Source organism: Chrysoperla carnea, chromosome 1 (genome assembly GCF_905475395.1).
Source record: "Chrysoperla carnea chromosome 1, inChrCarn1.1, whole genome shotgun sequence".
NCBI classification, from domain to species: domain Eukaryota; kingdom Metazoa; phylum Arthropoda; class Insecta; order Neuroptera; family Chrysopidae; genus Chrysoperla; species Chrysoperla carnea.
The window spans coordinates 128,642,643-128,664,949 of record NC_058337.1 but is presented as its reverse complement, the minus strand read 5'-3'; the positions used below and the strand labels follow the sequence as shown (position 1 = coordinate 128,664,949).

The 22,307-nt window shown below is 31.0% G+C and overlaps 1 protein-coding gene across 1 annotated transcript in view; it reads left to right on the top strand.

Annotated features, from left to right (window-relative positions):
- The window catches only part of LOC123294823 (protein CBFA2T3), a 95,924-nt gene that overhangs the window by 69,655 nt on the left and 3,962 nt on the right, over positions 1-22,307 (top strand). Inside the window, exons 3-4 of the mRNA XM_044875990.1 lie at positions 189-335; positions 7,342-7,484. Of these exons, the coding sequence (XP_044731925.1) occupies positions 189-335; positions 7,342-7,484 (290 nt within the window). The remainder of the gene's footprint in view (positions 1-188; positions 336-7,341; positions 7,485-22,307) is intronic.

Here is a 22,307-nt window from a genome sequence, read left to right as displayed (position 1 = left end):
CATGGTATAATTGCACCGACAATACACTTCCTTTATTGACAGGAGGTATTCATCTGTAGTCATTTAATTCGCAAAATCACAATTTTTTTCGACCTTTCGAACATTTGCCGATCTTATCAGTATCAACTTTTATGCAAAATTACTTTTGGAAAAATTTTAATAGAAGACTTTGTTTAATTTCTTTATAGAGTTCAAATTTAAGTATAGAAGAATTTCATCAAGCGCTTCAAGATGTTACCAATTTTCCATTACGACCATTTGTGTTACCATTTCTTCGAGCACATTTACCACTACTGCAACGAGAAGTCCATAATTTAGCAAGAGCGTCAAAACAGGTAAGTTTACCTTATCATTAGAATCAAAAAATAATTTTCCTCTGTTAAATTGTTTATTTTGATGAATCATTCGAAACTGTGTGACTTTTTTTCCTACGTAAACTTTCCTTAATATTTATTCTCTTGCGTCTGACAAATTAGGCTTCAGATAGTTTGGTAAAGGACTTTTTCGTTCGTCTTGATCAGCTTATTACGAGAGTGAGGCGTTTTGCAGTCAATAACAGAACACCCTGTATATATATATACTAATTTTGTGTCGGGTTTCCCGACACAAAATTAGGTGTGATTTCCGACACAAAATTAGTTAGGGAAAATTCCCGACACAAAATTAGGTGTGATTCGATTCGTTTGTGGCATCTTAACAGATGAACCTGTTTTGACTTTGTTTTGTTTGAAAGGCAAATTGATGAAGAGTGTTTTAAGCTATGTTTCAAGAAAATTTTGCCAGCTGTTCGAAGTTCATCACCCTTTTTCTAGTTGTTATCGGGTACAGAACCCTAAACTCGAACTTGATTACCTATCAAACAAAAAAGAAAAATTTTAAGAACTACGATGCGACAGGCAGACACACAGATACGTTAAACTAATAACACCCCTCTATGTTAGTCGGGGGTTGATAAAGAAACATTACCACTACGAGAGATTTCAATCTAACAATATGGCAACAGATTAAAGTGTGGAATCATAAGAACCAGTATTTTCTGAAAAACGTTTACCATCTAAAAATCACGCATAAAATCTTAAGAATATAAAATAATTTCAATAAAAATAAGAATTAAATAAAATTAATCATAGAACATCTGTAACATTCTTGAATAAATATAAATATATTTAAGAAATACAGAAAAGCGACAAACTCTCGATTCGACGGAAAATTCACATTCAATTTAATTATTTTTTATGGTTTTTATTTTTTAAATTTTCTTTGATGTTTTCTTTTATTTTTTTTGTAATATAATTTGAATTTCAAATGACGTAAATTTTCTTCGTAATCATTGGTGGGTATTACAGCGGTATATACTGTTCAGATGTGTATTCTTCCTTTGAAATATTGAGTGTAACCTTTAGACATTGATGAAATCAATATAAAGGACAATCATTTGGTAAAAGAAATTTGTAGAACTAGTATAGAAAATGAAACTTTCCCGATGATTATCCATTTTGTCCCAGCGCAAATTCATGTATATCTTATCTCATCAAGAAAACCTACTTTCTACCCAAGTTAAACACGTGAGTGCGATAACACTTTAAGGTATTTCCAGCGTGAAAGCACTTGATTTAGTTTTTTTCACTGAAAATAATCTTAGCTGCGAGATCCTGAAGTTACAAAATTTTTGGTCGTTTAGATCGCGAGATAATCAGCTGCTATTTTTGACGATAATAAAAAAGTATATCGACAGAATTGAAAAAAGTAGGAGAGTTGAAAGGAATATTTTTAGAATAAAAAAAGAGAACGAAAAGTGTCGCGGGACCCCCGGTAAGAACTATACTCCTTTCGAATCTTGATACATTATACATGTAGCTTTTTATTTTCAAGATATCTTCAGATTCTTCAAATGATAGTATTCTCAGGTGGGAAACGTTTTGTAAAATCACATTTCGATGAAAACGCGTTCAAAGTTTCGATGAAAACACGTTAAAAGTAAAATTTTTGGCCAAAAATGGCATGATTTTCGGAATACATGACAGAATTCGTTAATCTAACATTAGATTCGTAATCAGCGACCAAAATTACTTCCTAGATATCAGTTTGGACGATAAATACTTAGTTTTCCGTTTTTATGCCAAAAGTAGAATTTCGGGTCAAAAATGGCGCGGTTTTTGGAATACGTGACAGAATTCATATAATCTGTCATCGCATTGGTATTAATAGACCAAAAATACCTACTAGATGACAATTTGAAAACAAAATAAGCATTTCAAAAAAATTATGGACTACATATGCCCTCCACTTGGGCCCTATATACCCTTCTGGCTAGATTAAATTGACTGAATGTTCCTTGAGGTCAACTTAACCTAGTTCATTTACCCACTTTTCCTATGCATTTCGGCTTATTAGTTGTACTATATAGAAAATTCGAAAAAAATGTTTAAAAAATCTCTAATACTAAAACGTCCTCTTTAAAATTTTCATGGCATCCTGTAAGTAGAAATATTGTGTGATATGACACAAGAAATAGATGATGATGAAGAATGTATTTAAGCTTTTCTCATGGTGACGACTGACGACGTCGACAGACGGACGACTCAACAAATACCTACATAACGATGCTGGAGTAAAAGTATAAATTCTTTCCATCATTTGTAGCAACTATGTATTTATATGCAATTGAATTATTTTATACAATATTTTCTTTTCTTTCCACTTTTTCCTATTTTCCAAGTAAGCATCACAGACCAGTACAGCACACTTTTCTTTTTTATTTTGTTGTTTTGTAATTGAAATGTAAATATTTTATTGGGGCGGTATATAAAGAAAGGATCATTTTTTTAATTACTTTTTTTCCTTTTAGTCGGTTAAATAAATTCTGAAGTACAAATACAAAATAAATATTGTAAAATTACTTTCATATTCTGCTTAAAATGTTTAAGAGGTTTTAGGCAAAAAAATACTTAATCGATACTTATTTTGAAAACTGAAGAGAAGAGATCCTTTTTTGGGTCATACTTATCAAATTTGTGATCAAAATTAACATAGGTCTAGTAGATTTCAAGAATGTGTAGTCTTGATCCCGGAAATTAGCACATAAGTGATAGCTAGCGAAAAACTGAAATTATAGCTGAGAAGAATACCCAAAATTTGTGGGTTTTCATTAAGATCGGATCAAATTTGCCGGTGTATAAAAAAAATCAAACTTTATGACGTTATCAGAATCCAAGAAATTAATTCGGTCTATCACATCCAAATTTTAGCCAATTTTGTTAAACCAAGTATGTTATTCTATTAATCTTGGATCATTCTTTTCAAATTTGTGATCAAAATTAACCTAGATCTAATAGGTTTCAATAATATGGAGTCTTGATCCCGGAATTAAGCATATAAGGGATATCTAGCAAAAAACCGATATCAAAGCTGAAAAGAATGACCCAAAATTAGCGGGTTTTAAAAAAATTTACAATATGATCGGATCAAATTTACCTGTGTTATCAAAAAATCGAATTTTTTTACTTTATGACGTCAACAGAATCCAAAAAATTTAATTTTGTTCTTTCACATCCAAATTTTGCTAAATTTTTATAAACCAAATATGTAATCCTACTAAATATGTTCAAACTCTTTATAATAATTGCTATAACTTATTGGTTAGTTGGTACATGAAAGTCATTTGATTATTTCAAACTGATTATTTTGATTTTATTAAAATATGCGATGATATATTTAGAAACACATTTCTTAAAAACTAATTGAAATTACAAATTTTTTTGTGCTCGTTTTGTTTTTAATAAAAATAGAAAGAAGTATAGAAAGAGACGCAGGTGTTTCACTTATGCATGAATTGGTTGAAACTTATTTATATATTATATAATACATTGAATTAACCCTTAAGTACTATCGATCATTAAACAAGGGTTGTATACGGTTTATTATTTCATGTTTATTCCAAACACTTGTCCTCATTTTAAATTAAACCCTTTTAAGTCTGCAGATGTCTTAAAATTTTTTTTATTTTAATTAAATAAAGTCTAACTTATTAAATTAAAATAAAACAAAGAAAAATATTTTTAATATCTCTGAAACTTACTTTATTGGGAAGAAAATTTTATGCCATTCATGTCTGAATGAGCTGTCGGGATGGTGCAGTTTGGATGTTTGATTTGCACACACTTTTCACAACGATTGCGATTGTATTTCGCCAACAACTCGCCGAATGTTGTTTTCCTAGAGTTCAACCGTCTTTCGTTTATTGGTCTAGACGACCTTACACTTCTCCAAAGAAAATAATCGAATGGGGCAAGATCAACAGGTCTATTAAGTGAAATTAATAAAAAAAATTTCATAAATTGTCATAAAAATATTTCATATCAATAAAAAATTTCAATAATTTGCAAGCGTTGCTCTGGCGCGAATCTATTCATTATGAAATGGCAAACTAAACAAAACACAAAGCTGTCTGCTGTGAAATCGGTTGTCAAACAAAAAAGTGTTGCCAACTCAAAGATGTGAATCTCTAAAACAAAGACGCTATAGAACAAAAGCTTAAATGAAAAAATGTTCCTTATAAAAAAATAAACAACTTTGTTTGAAACATTTCTCCGTTAGGGCGCAAATTAGGACAAAATTTTGGTGTCAAATTTCTCAAAAACTATAAAACATAGAGTTGAAAACTTTCAGGTAGCTTTAACTATTGGTCTTGTGAAATATTCTCGCAAAACGATAAAAAATTCTAGAAAATTTTCGAAATATTCGAGAACCAAATAAATAAGATAAAATCAGAGTATTTCAACAATTAACTCAGTTAATTGTTTGTTTTCGATTGTTTTATATAAAATATGTCCTGTATCCCATAAATAAATAAAAACCGGTCCTAGGAGTATAATTTTAGGAGTGTAATGAGGATGTTGTCTTTAACTCAAAAAACCGTATAGGTTCAAAAGATCTACTTATGCTTGAAGGGTTAAAAATGATTATAGTGTTATGAATTTTCTTCTTATTTTAATGAGTACAGTTAACGACAGATATTACAACCGTTAGAATATGTACACATACTGCCCCTTGAGTGTATATCGTATCATTAGGCATAATCAAAAAAAATACTTCAATAAAAAAAAAAATATTCGACTTTTATATATCCAGAAAAGAAGATGAACTTCTAAAAATCGCAATCAACTCTGATGATAAAAAAATTGTAACTTCATGAGTGTATGGAAATATTTGAGACTTATGTTTTAAAATTTGAGGGTGGATTATGTTAGAACGTGGGAAAATTAGACGAAAGTTAAGAGTAAAATTTTTCGATATATACCGCAGTTTTTGAAATATTAATACCTAATGATTTAGAGAAAATCACTTATAGAAGAAATAACACGCAAATGCCATTCATTTCATCACTTTAAATGTATTTGTCATACTTTTAACTAACGAATATTAGCTTTCCAAACTAATCTCCTAAGAAAATTAGGCTTGTTACTGCCTACTTTTAAAAGACCTTGAATGAGAATGTAGACACGATTTAAAGATGACCCTAACGTGATTTACACGATTTAAAGATGACAAAACGTGATTCTTTTTGTCCTTTTCATATAACGTCCTTAAATATTTTAAAAAATGAGCCTTACAAGGCGCACATACCTTATACAGTGAAACCTAGTTAGGCATCAAGAGACTTGCAAATTGGTCCCACTTATAGATGTATTCCACTTACCCAGTGTCTCAGATATCCACATGTAAATAAATATCTGTCTCATTTACAGAGGGTTCCATTAATAGAGATCAAAATATAGGTTATTTCAGTTATAAAGGTATTACCTGTATGTGATTATTACACGATATACCTTCTATATACCCCAAAATTAAAATACACACATTGTATAATTTAAAAAAGTTCATAATTCCCATTTCTTGCCTACAATCAAACCATCTCTCCATCGAAATTGTTCAATATTTCCCATACATACCCAATACACATAAAACTACATTTTCCAATATTATGGATACTTAAGAAAATCTGTTACCAACAAAAACACACATTTCGAGAGAGAAGAGTAAAATTACTACTACTGGTAACTGGTAAGTAGTATAGTGTAGTTAGTGTATGAAAGAAAACTTTTCACATAAAATCGAACAAAAAAAAAAAAAAACAAAAAACAAAAAAACAAGCAGGAAAAAAACAACAAAAACAAATCAAATTTTATTAACACATTTCTGCCAATAGTAACAACAATTATGAAAATGCACAAATCATACAATAATTTCAATACAGAAAATGTATTAGTTTGTACCTCTATATGTAGTGATTCCGAAGTAAAATAAATGCTAGATTGAAAGCTCGATTTTTGACAATTTCCAAGTGGATCATCAGAATCCAAAAAAGTTAATTTTGCTCTATCATCACATGCAAATTTTATCCAATTTTGATAAACCAAGTATTTAGTCCAACTAAATTTGAGTCACTTTTCAAATTTGTATTCAAAATAAACCTAGCTCTAATAGATATCAAGAATGTTGATCCCTGGTTCCGGAATTAGGTACATAAGAGGTAGCTAGCGAAAAACTGGCATCGCAGCTGAAAAAAATGGCCGAAAATTAGTCGATTCTGAAAAAAAATTCCAATAAGATCGGATCAAATTTGCCTGTGTTATCAAAAAAAATCGAATTTTTTAACTTTATTACGTCATCAAAATCCAAAAAATTTAATTTTGCTCTATCACATCCAAATTTTATCCAATTTTGATAAACCAAGTATGTAGTCCTACTAAATTTGGGTCACACTTTTCGAATTTGTATTCTAGCTCTAATAGGTTTCAAGAATGTGGAGTCCTGCTCCCGGAATTAGGCACATAAGGGTAAGCTAGCAAACAACTGACATCATAGCTGAAAATAATGAGCCATAATTAGTGGGTTTCAAAAAAAATTTCAATAAGATCGGATCAAATTTGCCTGTGTTATGAAAAAAATCGAATTTTTAACTTTATGACGTCATCAGAATCCAAAAAATTTAATTTTACCCTATCACATTCAAATTTTGTCCAATTTTGAGAAACCAAGTATGTAATCCTACTAAATTTGGATCATACTTTTCAAATTTGTGATCAAAATTAACCCAGCTCTAATAAGAAATCCATTTCACGAGTGAACTACCTTAAATATTTGGGCAAAGTGTTTCAAATTGGAAGCTTTAATTAATTTCTTTGTTCATTAATATTTGTTTATCATTCCAACTTATATACGGAGGTATTGCGCCGCGCTTTAGTAGATTTTTAATTTTATTATTGTTTCGTTCTTGTTTAAGATTTTTCGTGTTTCTTATTTTTTATGACTAACACCAGGTTTTTCTTATTGTTTCAGTCCACCTTACAATATGTTCGAACACATGATCATATTGTACTCGATCCAACATTTTCACCGAGTGAAGCATCCGAAATATTCTTCTCAAACGAACAACAACAGCAAACGTCGATTATTGCACCAAAACGACGTGCGTCTGATAGGTAGGTAGTTTTCTTGTTATTGCAATGTATTTAAAGTGGTTTAGCTTAAAACTTAAAGCTAGTTAGTCATGTATTTCTCGGAAACCGAAAAGGTTCGCAAAAAATCAACAAAAAAATTTCCCGCAATTTGATGAAATGGCTCAGATACGTTAAATGACCTTACTTTATAAAACTTTCACATGAAGAGGTATATTTAATGGACTAAGCAGAAAGGGTTTGTAATATTGATGCCTAAAGATTTAGAGAAAATCACTTATAGAAGAAATAACACACAAATGTCATTCATTTCATCAATTCAAGTGTATTTTATAGAAAAGCGAGTGAGACTTGTTATAATTTTCTTTATAGGGAAATATTCGTCATGCTTTCAACTAATCAATATTAGTTTTCCAAATTAATCTTAGGAAAATTAGCCTTGTTACATTAAACCTTTAAAAAACACTTCAATATAGGATTTATATGTTAAAAACGCAAACTTTAACAGCTCAATAAATATATTGAAAACCGTAAAGGACATTAAAAATTTACCTGCTTATAAAGTACATTAATGAGAATATTGACCCTCAGAAAACGTAATTTTCTTGGAACGTCATTAAACTTCAAAAAACAATTGAACTTTACCAGCAAAATTAATATCTAAAACTATTTGGAAATCTGCTTCACAGCGCTTCCACCATATTTTAAAATCGTACAATAATTAATTTAGTTTGATTTTGTGTGTTTAAGAAAAAGTCTAACTAGATTCATAAGCCAACAAATTACATCCCCTACAATTTATAATCGCATTTTCATACCTACCTAGAGCCCCGTTAGGCTTATGAATATAATAATTTAAAATTATATATACCATCTTTTAATTTTATTAAAAGAACAAAAAAACTACACTCAAACAAATACATATACCTACAAATATAAATATAAAATACAGGAATTGAGGCCAACATATGTTTTTAACATTGAAAATTAAGGAAATTCATTTATAAACTTTTGTCATGTTTTCCTTATAATAATAATATTATATAAGAAAATTCTTTATATATAGAAGTGTACCTACGTATATATAAAGATTATATATATATACACTAATATAACATACAAACGTTAAAATAATGTGACATATTTTGAAAAGCATTATAATAAAAAACGGAAATTATTTTTGTGGCAATTAATTAAATTTGACGAATTATATAATATTATAGATGTATATATTACATTATATATGTATAAAATGTACAATATGTTCAAGATATAAATGGCATATGAAAAACTTTTTTTATTTTTATATATTTTTGTATTATATTCTCTATTTTTGTATCGTCTTGGATAGAAGTTTAAATATTAAATATTTTTTAAAGGGCAAGATTTTATTGTACTTAAAAGGAGAAAATAAGTATATCTAGTATTTCTATAATCCCTGCGGTCAGACCTTTCAATGCGTACGGCTTGAAAGACCTGTAACTTACTCATGTATTGGGTCAGTACAATCGATAAAATGTGTTCTCGACCTTGCTCAAATGATGACTTAAAAACTGTCACCAACTCTCCTACCATAAGTCATTCATACATGAAGATTTGTAAAAGCTGGAGGCTCTCAATTTAAAATATCAAGGATGATGAAAGCTTTCACAAATCCTGTATGGGTGACTCATGAACATTAAGTATTTTCTACTTTTTGGTATAATAAAAGCTTGTCTTTTAGAAATTTTTTTTTTATTAAAATTTTTTTTATTAAAACTAGAAAAGGTATGCATACCAAATTTGGTGGAAGCGATGGTAAAATCAATACGTCACATAGCTAACCATGTATTGTCATCAAAACTAAACGTGTATGCAAAGTTTAAGCTAAATCGGTGTGGAACTTTTAAAAACCAGTTACAAGCTTGTAAAATAGAGACTTTTAATTTAGTTTCCGGTTAAACTGAAAGTAGAATCAACATTAGTCGACACAAACAACAAATTTTGCAAATATCTATTTCAAAAAATATAAAAATTTCGAATTCACGCAAGTAAATTCGACACATCGAACATATTTTTTGAATAACTATTTCAAAAATACTTCAAAAATGTCTAAAATTTGAATATTTGACATTGTATATTGACGCGTACCGGGACTATTTGAGCAATTTTCAGTAGAAGCGCATTTTACTCATAATAACTCGTTAGTTTTACCATTTCCGGTTAAAAATGTATGTCGGTTATCAGTTACTATTGGCTGCTCACGAGAGACACACTTAGACCATAGGGCCCATTGCGATACCATATATGTGTTTCACCACCTTTACCGTTGATAATTTCATTTATAAGCTCCTCAATTATATTTAGAGGCTGAGTGCACCTTCTTCATGCATATACCATGCATTACACCAGCCAATCACAACTTAAACAAAAAGCTGGATACATCCATGAATATATACAGTTTACTTAGTTATCCAATTCATAGTTTATCCAGGTTCAACTGTATATTTTGCCGATACCTATATGGTATGGTCATTACTTACATTCCTGTAACACCCTGTGCATATCTATTTAGTGTGTGTACCATTGTGTGCATGTGTTATAAGTACAAACACATAGATATAGATAAATATAAGTTTTTGTATATAAACATAGTAAACACAATATTTTAGAGTGCGGGGGAATCCCCTATGTCTATGTATACTACATACTATATGGTATTATATGTTATGATATTATGTACATATAGCCCAGTCATATTAGGGCTTTCACCTCGGAATGAAAGATAATAAGCTGCAAATTGGTATGAACCTTTGTTTTGTCATTCTAAATGTTGTCTCAAAAGTCACAATCGTTATCGTGTCCGCGTCTCAAGATATTCAAGGTCAAAGGTCACAAAAATCGGTTTTTCGCGAATATCTGGCTTCCTATCGGTTAAATGAGATTTGCATTTATTATAAAAGTTGTAGGCTATAAAATTCCCTACAACTTTTGTTTAAACTTTTTTTTCATACGACCAACCGTTTTGAAGGTAGAGCGCGAAGAGTGCACATCGTACAGTCATGTACGGCCTAATGCAAGGTCAAGCGTGAGTTATGGTTATCAGTACGTTATAAAGTCAATTATTTACTTGGAAATTATAAATATTAAACAATGCCTATTATTTATGTACTAACTATTAATTATTTATATTTAATTAAAGTAAGTAACTTGATTATTTATATATAATTATTCATATTTAACTATTTAAGTATAAAATATTATTAATTCTGGATTATATATTTTAGTTTTATTTTAAGTTAAAATGATAGTAAGAGTATATATTTTACACATATTTTTATTTATTATTAAATACGGCATAATATACATTTATCAAAATGTGAGTTCAAATATCAAAAGTATCTTTGTTGATTTTAATTGTAATGAAATTGGAAATGGAAGCTAATTATCTTCTTCTTGTTCGTCGTCTTCTTCTTCTTGTCGCTCAAAAATGTTCAATTCATTGTCATCATCCTCATTATCTGTCATGTTCATCTCCAAACCTTCCAGAATATCGGGATCATATGTATTTTCTTCATCGGGATTACTTGGATACAGTGAAGCATTGAGGCAAGCTTGTCCGTTGCACTGGCCGCAAGCTAAAGAACATTGTAGCCCTGATTTTCTGCATCCACAGCGGGAACCACAACCATTTTTGCAATTGCAAAATATTACGTTTAGTAGTTCGGCTGGTGCTGGAGGTAATAACGTTCGTATGGGCTCCAGGATTTCATTTTCAAGCATCCAGCCCCATTCTTGAGGTTCTAAGTCCTTCCCTAACCACGTTTGAATCTGGTAGTAGACACGTTTTATGTGTTGATGAGCTGCTACACTTGTTGGTGGAAGTGTTGACAGTTGTACAGGTTTATTTAGTTTTGTAAATTTGATGAATTGCGTGTAGCGGAAATGATCAATGTTGTCCTCAGATTTTGGAGCATTATATAATGCCAACAAGATGCGCACTCCATTTTCTAATAATGTTTGTTTTGGGCAGTTTTCTTGTTGAAATACTTCCACCATTTTATCTAAATCAGGAATTTTTTCCAATGCTCTAGTAACAGTTTTTTTTCCTTTTTTAAATAGCGCAGAAGTCGTGTCACAGCCACTGAATGCGTGTAAAAATAAAATGTGCTTTTTAGTACGAGGATATTGGTCAAAACTTTTAGTAGAATATATTTGTGTTTTGACATTGCCTTTGCCAACTTTTTTCAAAAAAATTTCCTGATGATGTGACTGAGTACGTCCAATTAAAATAACGAGCAAATCGATATCTTCTCCTATGATGACAGCAGTCTTTTGATGTTCTGATAAGGCAATAGCTGTGTCAATGATGAGAACATCAGCATCATCTCTGGCTTGTTTTGTTGTGATATTAACAGTTTTAAATTTTTCAACAAGCATGTCGATAAATTTTTTTTTATTAGACCGATTTGATAAAAATTTTTCTTGACTGATTGGCACAACCATTGTTTCGTCAAAACAAACTTCATATGATTTTGAAAGTGCAGCAGTTCTTCTTTGTTGTTCCAGTGCTTTAATATTTTTACTATAGTCCGAATATCCGTCAAATACAACAACAATTGCTGAGCCATAATGTGTTTGTAAATATTTAATGTACTTATTTAAAATAATAGAGAAAGTATCGTCTTTGCTCCATACGACGCGATGCAGAAGAAATCCACCATCGATGATGTATGTTACATTATTTTCATCAAGATCGATAACGACAGGCATCATATTGTCATATAATGTTGCTTTCGTGGTTTTTCTCATGCCATTACTATCAAATAAAGATGTCGGATACGGGCTTAGTTCATACTGAAGATATTCTTGTAAATTACTTTCAAATTTTTTGCTTACAGTTATTCTCTGGAAAAGTAACATTGGATCTATAGAAACTTTACAATCATTAATTTTGACAGATTTGTTAATGGCTGAAAGCGGTAAAACCTTATCGACGCGTTTTAACTTTATTTCGTTGAAGTTCAAACCAGTTATCTTTACCATAGATTGCAATCCGATTTCATGGGCTCGGTGACAATTAATTTGGTCATTTCCAACGATTCCTGAAGCTAAGGATACCAACTGATTCGTATTTGGAAAGGGATTATGAAGCGTAAACCAACCAACCAGTTCATTTACATCAGTATCATCCCTTTTTATTCGTGAATCTCTAGCATCAACATGTTGGTCCACAGAATCGAAAGAAATGTTACAAAACCGTTCAATTTCTTCACAAATTGTATTCGTGGCATACATAGCATATACCCACTTACATAGAACACTTTCTTGTGTACTTCGGCCTCGAGATACTCCTCCTTCTGTCTTCATAGATTTCATCAGACTTTGCTCGATTACCATGTCTGTCCATGTACCAGAATTGAATTTTTCTGTTCGTTTTACAGTAAAGAATCCGTTTTTAAAGTTCTCAAAAGCCTGTTGATCCATTGTCTCCTCAAGTTTTAACATATCTTGAAGATACAAATGAGCTGATTTCGCATATAGGAAATGACCACCAGCATGAAAATAGGGCAGCATTTTTCGCACTGCATCCAAATGTTCTTGAAAAAGTCCCAGCCTTTCAGCGCGAATGAAATCTAGGGCTATTGATACCATTTCAAAATATTGCACCCATAACTGTGCCGTGGGACCTCGAGCTTTTAATTCTTTTAGTTTATCCTGAAATTGATCAATTAACGAGTTGGAGCTGCTCGTACATCCTTCAACATCTTCGTAGGAAACATCGCGACTAGTTATCTGTTCAATTAACTCATCTAACACACAATTTTCAATTTTCATCTCTTCAAAAATCTTTATTGATAATGCAAGTCGTAATAATATATGGCCTCTGATACTTCTTGCATAAGCGTGACCATTCAACATTTTGTCGACCGAATTTGTAGCATATATTTTACTTAAAGCTTCCTTGAGACCACTACCGTCCATTACATGTCCTATGCATCCAAGAAAAGACATGAGCATATGAAATCCTCCAAGTTTGACAACTGTTTTAGACAAGTCTGAGTTTGCATCTGACGCAGCAACCATTTCACGTGCTTTTGAGTACAGGGGCTGATCAAATGTAATTATGCACGTTTTTTGTTGATGTGACTTGGCAATATTTATAGCACTATGTAAAGTTGTATAAATTGTGTCTAAATTACTGGCAGGATGATCAATGAAAGGTAGAAATATAACCTGAGAATTTGAAAAATTTTGATTATTTTTCGTAAGTTGTTGAAGATAGCCATTCCACCCTGGCAACGGTGAAAGATTCTTCCATTTTCCGTATAACCACAACAAATCAACTGCATTAAATTTTTTTTCAATCAGTACTTGATCATCATGTAGATTTTGGACTTGAATCTTGCTGTACCCAGGTACAACTGGCTTTTCATATGCTAAAAGAGATACATGTGATATTGCTGCTAACTCTTTTGCACTCGGTTTAGTTGTACATTTTTTTATGCGATCATCATAAATTACAGCATCTTTCGGAGTAATTATTTTTATCATTCCCATAACGTGAAGAGTATTATTACCGTCAAGAGTACTGACATTAATATCTGCATTGTCTCCAACATATTGTACCAACGCACCAGACTCTGATGGTAAAATACGAGGTTGTGGATGGTAAACTGATGAAACTTCATACTGTATGGTATTACTATATGATGCAGCAAATCCTAAAGATGATAAAACATCCAACAATTTTTTAGACCCATATCTTCTGTGAAGAAATACGGAAAGGCCCAACAGTAGCTGTGATGAAAATGAACGTTCTCGTATCGAAGCCATTATTGCGTGGCTAATAGATGTGCATTTCGTTTTTAAATGATCTACTTGTCCTTTTCTATTTTTTAATATCATTTCTTCCAAAAAATGTGATAATGTTTTTGGTATTTCTTCATTAATACAATCTAGCATTTTATTCGGAGGTGGATACGTTTTTGTTTCAACTACAGATGATCTGATGTCTTCCCTAATAATAGCCGCAGCAGCTTCTACAATCCGTAGACGTTCTTCTACAGGAGTACTTTTTTTATTTTCGTACCAAGCTTTTGATAATACGTTAAGCTGTGTATCACGGAAAGATATAATTGTAAATGATCCAATTTTTTTTGTGATTATTATATCAGTTAAATACTTTTGTTGTAATTTTGTAATAATTGTCTTATCGTCAGGTATGTATTCCGTAGGGACATCTTTAAGTTCTTTCAAAGTAAATTGAGAATCTTCATTATTTTCTATATAACAAAAAATCTCCTTCATTGCTTGAGTGACTTGATCATCTTGGCGAGGCATTTTATCTGCAGATGGTACTCGGGTTAAAAAGTTGGTATAGCAAATAGTATGATACTTTGCTTCAGCAGCGATCAAATCATACTCGTAATATATACGTTCCTTTACTAATTCTCCTAAGGAATCGTTTCGTTCTTCTGCTCTCTTAATTACGTTGTCTTTGAATGCAAGAGTACTTACATTACTTATTGTCCGTCTATACTTTAATTTTTTTTTCTTTTCTGCTATTTCATCAGCTTCTTGGCCACAAAATAAGCATAACTTTCCAAAATCAAAGACTTCATTTCGTTTTTTGCGAGGTGCACTTGACGTTGAAGGTTCACTCTCATCTGTGCGTCGTTTTGATGCAATAATAACATTTTTACTCGTGTACACTTTTCGACACTCGGAATGCACATTTACAGAACTTAAAGTATTTAAATAGTCTATATGTCCATCATTTCTTTCAATACTTGCAGTTTTTAAAGTTTTTAAACCACGTACGACATTCACAGAAACACCTTCTGAAAGTTTCTTATCACATATAAAACACAAATCAGCCATAGCTCTTAAAACCGTACGTCCGTAGTTGCAACGGTACAATTTCAAACTAACGAATAATCTTGACTCATACAAAGTGGAGAGAGTGGCCTTGAATACTATAGAACATCTGTCCCGGCAATGAATAGAAATGGGCATAGGGTAGGGACAAGTATTTCCAGGTATATAAGTATTGAGAAATTTACGCGTTTTAAAGAAAAGATATATAATGTCGTGTTAACTTAAAATAAAACTAAAATATATAATCCAGAATTAATAATATTTTATACTTAAATAGTTAAATATGAATAATTATATATAAATAATCAAGTTACTTACTTTAATTAAATATAAATAATTAATAGTTAGTACATAAATAATAGGCATTGTTTAATAATTATAATTTCCAAGTAAATAATTGACTTTATAACGTACTGATAACCATAACTCACGCTTGACCTTGCATTAGGCCGTATATGACTGTACGATGTGCACTCTTCGCGCTCTACCTTCAAAACGGTTGGTCGTATGAAAAAAAAGTTTAAACAAAAGTTGTAGGGAATTTTATAGCCTACAACTTTTATAATAAATGCAAATCTCATTTAACCGATAGGAAGCCAGATATTCGCGAAAAACCGATTTTTGTGACCTTTGACCTTGAATATCTTGAGACGCGGACACGATAACGATTGTGACTTTTGAGACAACATTTAGAATGACAAAACAAAGGTTCATACCAATTTGCAGCTTATTATCTTTCATTCCGAGGTTGACCCCTTTTTTTACCTAATATGACTGGGCTAATATCCTATAATATACACTAACGGCCAAAGAAATCGAATATGTGTGGCTCTATAAACCAAAAATTGCGTTTGCCTACGAGTTTCTGAGATGTCGAACCGATTTTGCCCGGGAATATTGTCTTTTGCCTACGAGTCTAGGATATAACTCCGAAGCTGCTCCACAAAGAGACCTAATTTTTGTATTTTTTGGGTCATAATTACTCCAAAAAAATGTCTTTAATTGAAATCGGAAACAGAAAAAATCGAAAAATTTTCAAAAACATTTTAACCCTAAAAGTACAGAAATCGTATTTAATTAACTGTTGTGTGAAGTAGTAATATTTGAGATATTTAAATTTATTGGGTCCTTATTTTTAGCTATCGAGTGGAAAAATCTCCCAAGGGATACCATTGTAGTCGATTTTTAAAAAGTTACTCTTTCAATCGTCAACTGGTTCCAATTTTACTTTGTTTTGGGCCAAAAATACTCTAGAAAATGTTCTTTATCCAAATCGGTGATAAAAAATGATTTCCGATTTTTCTTTATATTCTTGAAACCCACTTTGATTATTCTGGTATATATTATAATACCGAACGGATTTTGATGAAATTTAGCATAGAGATAGATTATAGTCTGGAATAGCACATAGGCTTTTTATCCGCGTAAAATGTATGGTTCCTGTGGGATAGATGTGTTTTAATTGTTCATAGAGCAAACGATCGACTTGATTTTTTACATAGGTAGTGGTAGTTTAGGGATCAGAAAATGACATAAGCTAATTTTTATCCCAGAAAAATGCACCCTTCCTATGAGATAGGATACAGGAATCGTGTTCTTGTATCCTCTAAAGAGTTTCGTGAAAATTCGTGAAATAAATTTGTATCGCATTTTTCTCAAGAAAGAATTAATTAATTTACACAGATAACGATAAAAAATCTCAAAATCTCTTTTTATCTCGGATAGCACCGGGGGACGCAGCTAGCTTTAAATAATACAAATGAAATTTTTATATTTTTTTTTAATTTTTCGTCAAAAGTATTTCCAAAAAATTCTTAATTATCCGATATATTTTCCTTGATTGTGTATTATATAGGGAAGTCGTAGTATTTACAGTGTAACATCTGTCGTGTAGTACTCTCTCTAGTGATGCGCCATCTGGTATTGTTTGGCCTTTATAATATATAATACCACTCTCATCTGGTTGGTATAATCAGTGACTAGTAATATGTTTTCATATTATATTTTAATTACTTTGTCAATACAATTTTAATTAGTAATCAACTGTTTGTTTTCTTCACTAATGAGCAGGCAGTATCATATCATATCATATTTATAATAAGTATAATATAATAATTTATTTATTAATGATTAGTTAAGTGTGAAGTCTGTTTATATACAAAATTTATTTTTAAATATTCAAAACTTAAATGGGCTTTCACATTTAAAAATTTTTTCAACACCCACATAAAAATGTTCCTCATAGGCTACAGGCCTACTTCAATTTTTCGGGTAAAATGACCCACCAGGAATCATGTTGGAAAAATGTTCTTATTTGTAAAAGTAAGATTAAGCACTCCTGCATCAGCAGATATGCACGGCGTTCCTGGATACTAGCTCTGCATAAGTATTCCATGCGAATTACATAAATGCCGTTTAGAAATAGAAGCCAGCACGATCAGATTGAAAATGAGGGGTAAATCATGGAATTTTATTAAGGAATAAGGAAGATATCGTGTGGCCAGGAAAAAATATACTAAAGAAAAAATATTTAAGATGATCGACCAACTCGCAACGCAGTATGCACGAATTAAAGGTCGCTATCTATTTTTTTAAATTGACTTAATTTTTCTACCCTTTCAATGTGTATTTCCCACCATTTCCACCATAATATTGAAATCAATTATTATTTTCTTTTTAAGTTCAAAAAGGATTAGGGAATATTCATGTAGTTTTTTTATATTTTTAATTCATTGTTTACACCGTTATAACATAGTAAAAAATATAAATACTGTTTGTTTAAACGCAGTCCTTTTGGGGCTCTATGTTGATGACGTATTAATATGTGATCTATCAGTTTTTGACAGTTCAATGTACTGTTTATTACAGGTTTAATACGCACGGATGTTATAATGATAGTATATATCCATGGTAATATCATACAAAATATAAGTAATTAATACCATACATATGTCAACAAGTCTGACAAGCCCATAGAACTAATAACATTATATATGACCTCTTTGGAAAGGCCACATACTATGACGTCACGGTCGTTTTAAAATTTGAATTTCCGTTTTAGAAAATTGAATTTCTCTCACTGAATTTGTACTTTTATTAATTACTTTTAAGTAACTAAAAAGACATTAATTACTTAATGGTTTAGTTCAAATATCCAGAAAATAAAAAAAATTTGAACCAAATTTAAATTTCATGAATATTCCCTATTTTCATTGTGAAAAATAGAAAAACAGTTTGTTAGTCACTGTACATGAAAATATCAAATAATAATGCAATATGTGTTTGGTTACTATGGTAACAATCCGCGCCATAAGAAACCATTAGTCATTTTAATAAAACTACTTGAGCAGTTGGAACCAAACTCGGTACAGCATTTGTGTATGACAGACACATGGGGCCTTATTTCTTCTTATTGGTATTACTTTAGTGTGGTACTATATATATATAGAAAAAGAAGTACCATCACCTTTCCATTCCATTCCATTCTATATTATTATTATTATACTCAATCGTTTTCATAAAACCATACACCACATTACTAACTAAACCTCCTCGAGCTAGACCATCTTCAAGAAGAAGTAGAAGATGATGATGACGAAGATATACGTTGTCAACGAATAAGATAGTAAATTATTATCATTATTCGAAAAATTAATATAATTCGTCACTTTTTAAAATTTATATAAAACAATGTTGGAATAAATAACTTTGATTCATGTAATGAATCTTTCGATGAAGTAAGATAGTTCACTCGTGAAATGGTTTTTCTTAGCAATTCAATAAAATTGAAATATAATATTAATAATAAGTGAAATTTACAAAATTTAAAAAACTTCTGACAAATTTTTCGGCTATGGAACCGTAAACTAGTATTTGAAACATATCTAAGAACACTCTCCATAAATTGACTTTTTCCTTAAAGCCTTTTCTAAACTGAGCCTATTTGGAAGATAGTCGCCAATTGTTAGGTTTTTTCGGGTACGGAACAGTAAATTTGCACTTGATTTGCATAGCTAAGAACACTCAACATTAAACTACCTTTCAAACAAAACCAAAAAAATCAAAATCGGTTGATCCGTTTAGGCGCTACGATGCCACAGACAGACAGACACAACACATAGCGGTCAAACTTATAACACCCCTTGTTATAGTTCGGGGATTAAAAAATATTCTGTATTTAATAAAAACAAATAATTGACTGAGTTAACTGTTGAAATACCCTGTATAGAAAGTGTTGAATGGCAGTGTTTGCATTATTTTTAATAAATTAAAAAAGTTTAAAAAACTAACACAATTATGACGGCCTTTCGGCCACCATTTGTATGAGTATTCGAAAATTTTCGAAAGAATTTCTATAACATTTTTTTCATTTTACGATAATCTTTCAAAAGACCAGAAGATACCTGCAAATTTGCAACTGCCTTTCTTTTAGAGTTTTGGTGAAAATGGACACAAAAGTTTTGTCTTAATTTGCGCCCTCGCGGGTAAACATTTCTAACGGTTCGATTTCTAACGGTTTACAAAATGGGTCCTATGAACCCAAGATCCAAAGGAACCTATATTGCTCATTCACGAACTAGACATAACATTTTACGTCCTGAGCTCGCTATAAAAATTTCAGCTTCATATCTCTTTTCGTTTTTGAATTGTCGTGATGACGGACGGACGGACAGATTAATTAGTGATTTTATGAACACTTATACCAAAATAATGTTCGTAGCATCAATATTTTTAAGCGTTACAAACTAAACTTAGTATACCTTGATAGGGTGTTTTTTTAACTTGACATTTACACAAAAATAAATTAATCAACCAAAAATTTTTGTGAAAAAAAATAAGGCACAAACCAAAGCCCCCCCCCCATCCAGGACGAAATTCTGGATCCACGCCTGGTGGATGCTTAATATAAAATTAAAGTCCAAAGAAATTTGATTAATTCGTATAATCATTGAACATCTATAGAAATAAACAGATGTTCGAACAAGTTTTGTAGCTCAGAGTTACTAACGTCGTCCAACATTGCTACCATACACAAAGCATAAAGTTTTTCTCGAAAAAATTCGTTAACGATGTCGTGACGACATGACATACAATAATATCCAAATATATTTTTCTTCAATAGCACATCATATGATCCTCGAATACCTCGAATACAACAAAAAAATATTGTCGTAAATAAATCATTCGTAAAAAAAATGTTAGAATATATATAAACGCTTACTTATTCATTTAGACCGTGAGTCTATAATGAAGTGAAATTTTGAGTTTTTAATTTTTACCCGAATGCTAAGGAGGCTAGGCCAGCTTAATCTATAATGGCTAACAGTGTTTGTTGCTAGCCAATCAAAGATTAAACTGTGTTTTACTTTTGGAAAAATTGGTAATGACGTCAAGCAGTCATTATTCAATCCTAAGCAGACTAAAATCTGATAGTTTACTCAGACATTTGAACAGTATTGTTGTAAATTACTATGGTTTCTTAATATCTATTTATTCATTCAACGCTTTCTGAAACCCAGTTTAAGGTCGTTATCATTGGAACTGGTGTATTTTGTCATATGGCAAACTGATTTCCCCAATAAATGACAACCAACGTGCCACGATTAAAATTTCATTTTGCTTTATTACGAATGACAGATAAAAATAATCATAAAAATTTTGCTTATTATGCGCTCACGGTCTAATTTGTATACTCAACAAACTGTGGTACAAATAATCCATCTACTGAAATTTTTTTTTTTTTTACAACACACAGAAGTATTTTTTCCCAACCAATGGATTTTTACTTTTTTCCATCAATCCTTCTGTTAATTTCACACGATTCATTTTCATTGCATGTTTCTTTCAATGATTTTTCTTTTCAAATTAAATTGTAAAATACAGTGTCTAACAGATATGTGAATATATACTTATTTAAATGTTTTATAAACTTAACTCCATTCATCTATTGTTTGTAAGGGTGCTCACAAGATGATGTCATACTTACGGGAGGTACTAAACGTCTTCCAATAAGTAATACACCAGAAGCCCGAAAAATGCGTCGTGATTCTGATCTGGATGCCACTCACATCAATTTCTACGAAATAAACATTTATAGATTCTCTGATAATTCTCATTCACGTTTATTTCAAAAAAAAAAAAGATTTTACGTTTGAACTGCAAATTAGTTACCAACGAAATTCTAATAAACTGTTAGCCTATAAAGGGTAAAACTTTTTATGCTGAGAAAATTAGCCTGAATAAATATAATTAATTGATTTTATTTTCCTTTTAACCAAAAAATTATCCTGAAAATCTATCAATAATAATAAAAAGGGGGCATCTTCATCCCTTCCATGATAAATGCATGTGTTGTGTATACTATAAGTAAGTATATAGTCTCGGTGCTTGTCAGCATATAATTTCATTGTTAAATACAGCAGAAATTTTAATTAAAAATGCTTAGCTTTACAACTTTCTCGTATGAATCATTAAAACCCCATCAAAAAAGTCCATTTCAAGTCCATGCCGATAATTTTTATTCCCATTTACTTCTACAAATCTTAGCGCCATTTATTTCAATGCAAAACTCAAAGTACTTGATAAATCTCAAGAGCGTCAAGATCTAATTTGCGTAGTTTACGTTGTATATGTCATATAAAACATCAAATATAGTCGAATAGACCATGATGTAAATAAATATCGTACGCATGATTAAAAGTAAACAAAAAACAAAAGGTAATTATCGTTAATTCGTTATTTATCGAAATAAACGTGGTAGAGAATTATTGGAGCAACGTTTAAATTTTTAAACCCCTGTAAAGGGAGTATGGGAGAGATCTTTGTCGGTAATAGCGGATAGATTCCTTGATGAGGGTGTGGAGTCGCGAGGGTTTAAGTGAAAATCTGCTAGCGATATGTGTAATATGTGAAGTGAGTGGATAACTAGGCCTAGTCTAAGGAGTTAAAAAAAATTATATTTATTGGTTTGACATTTCATAAAACAGG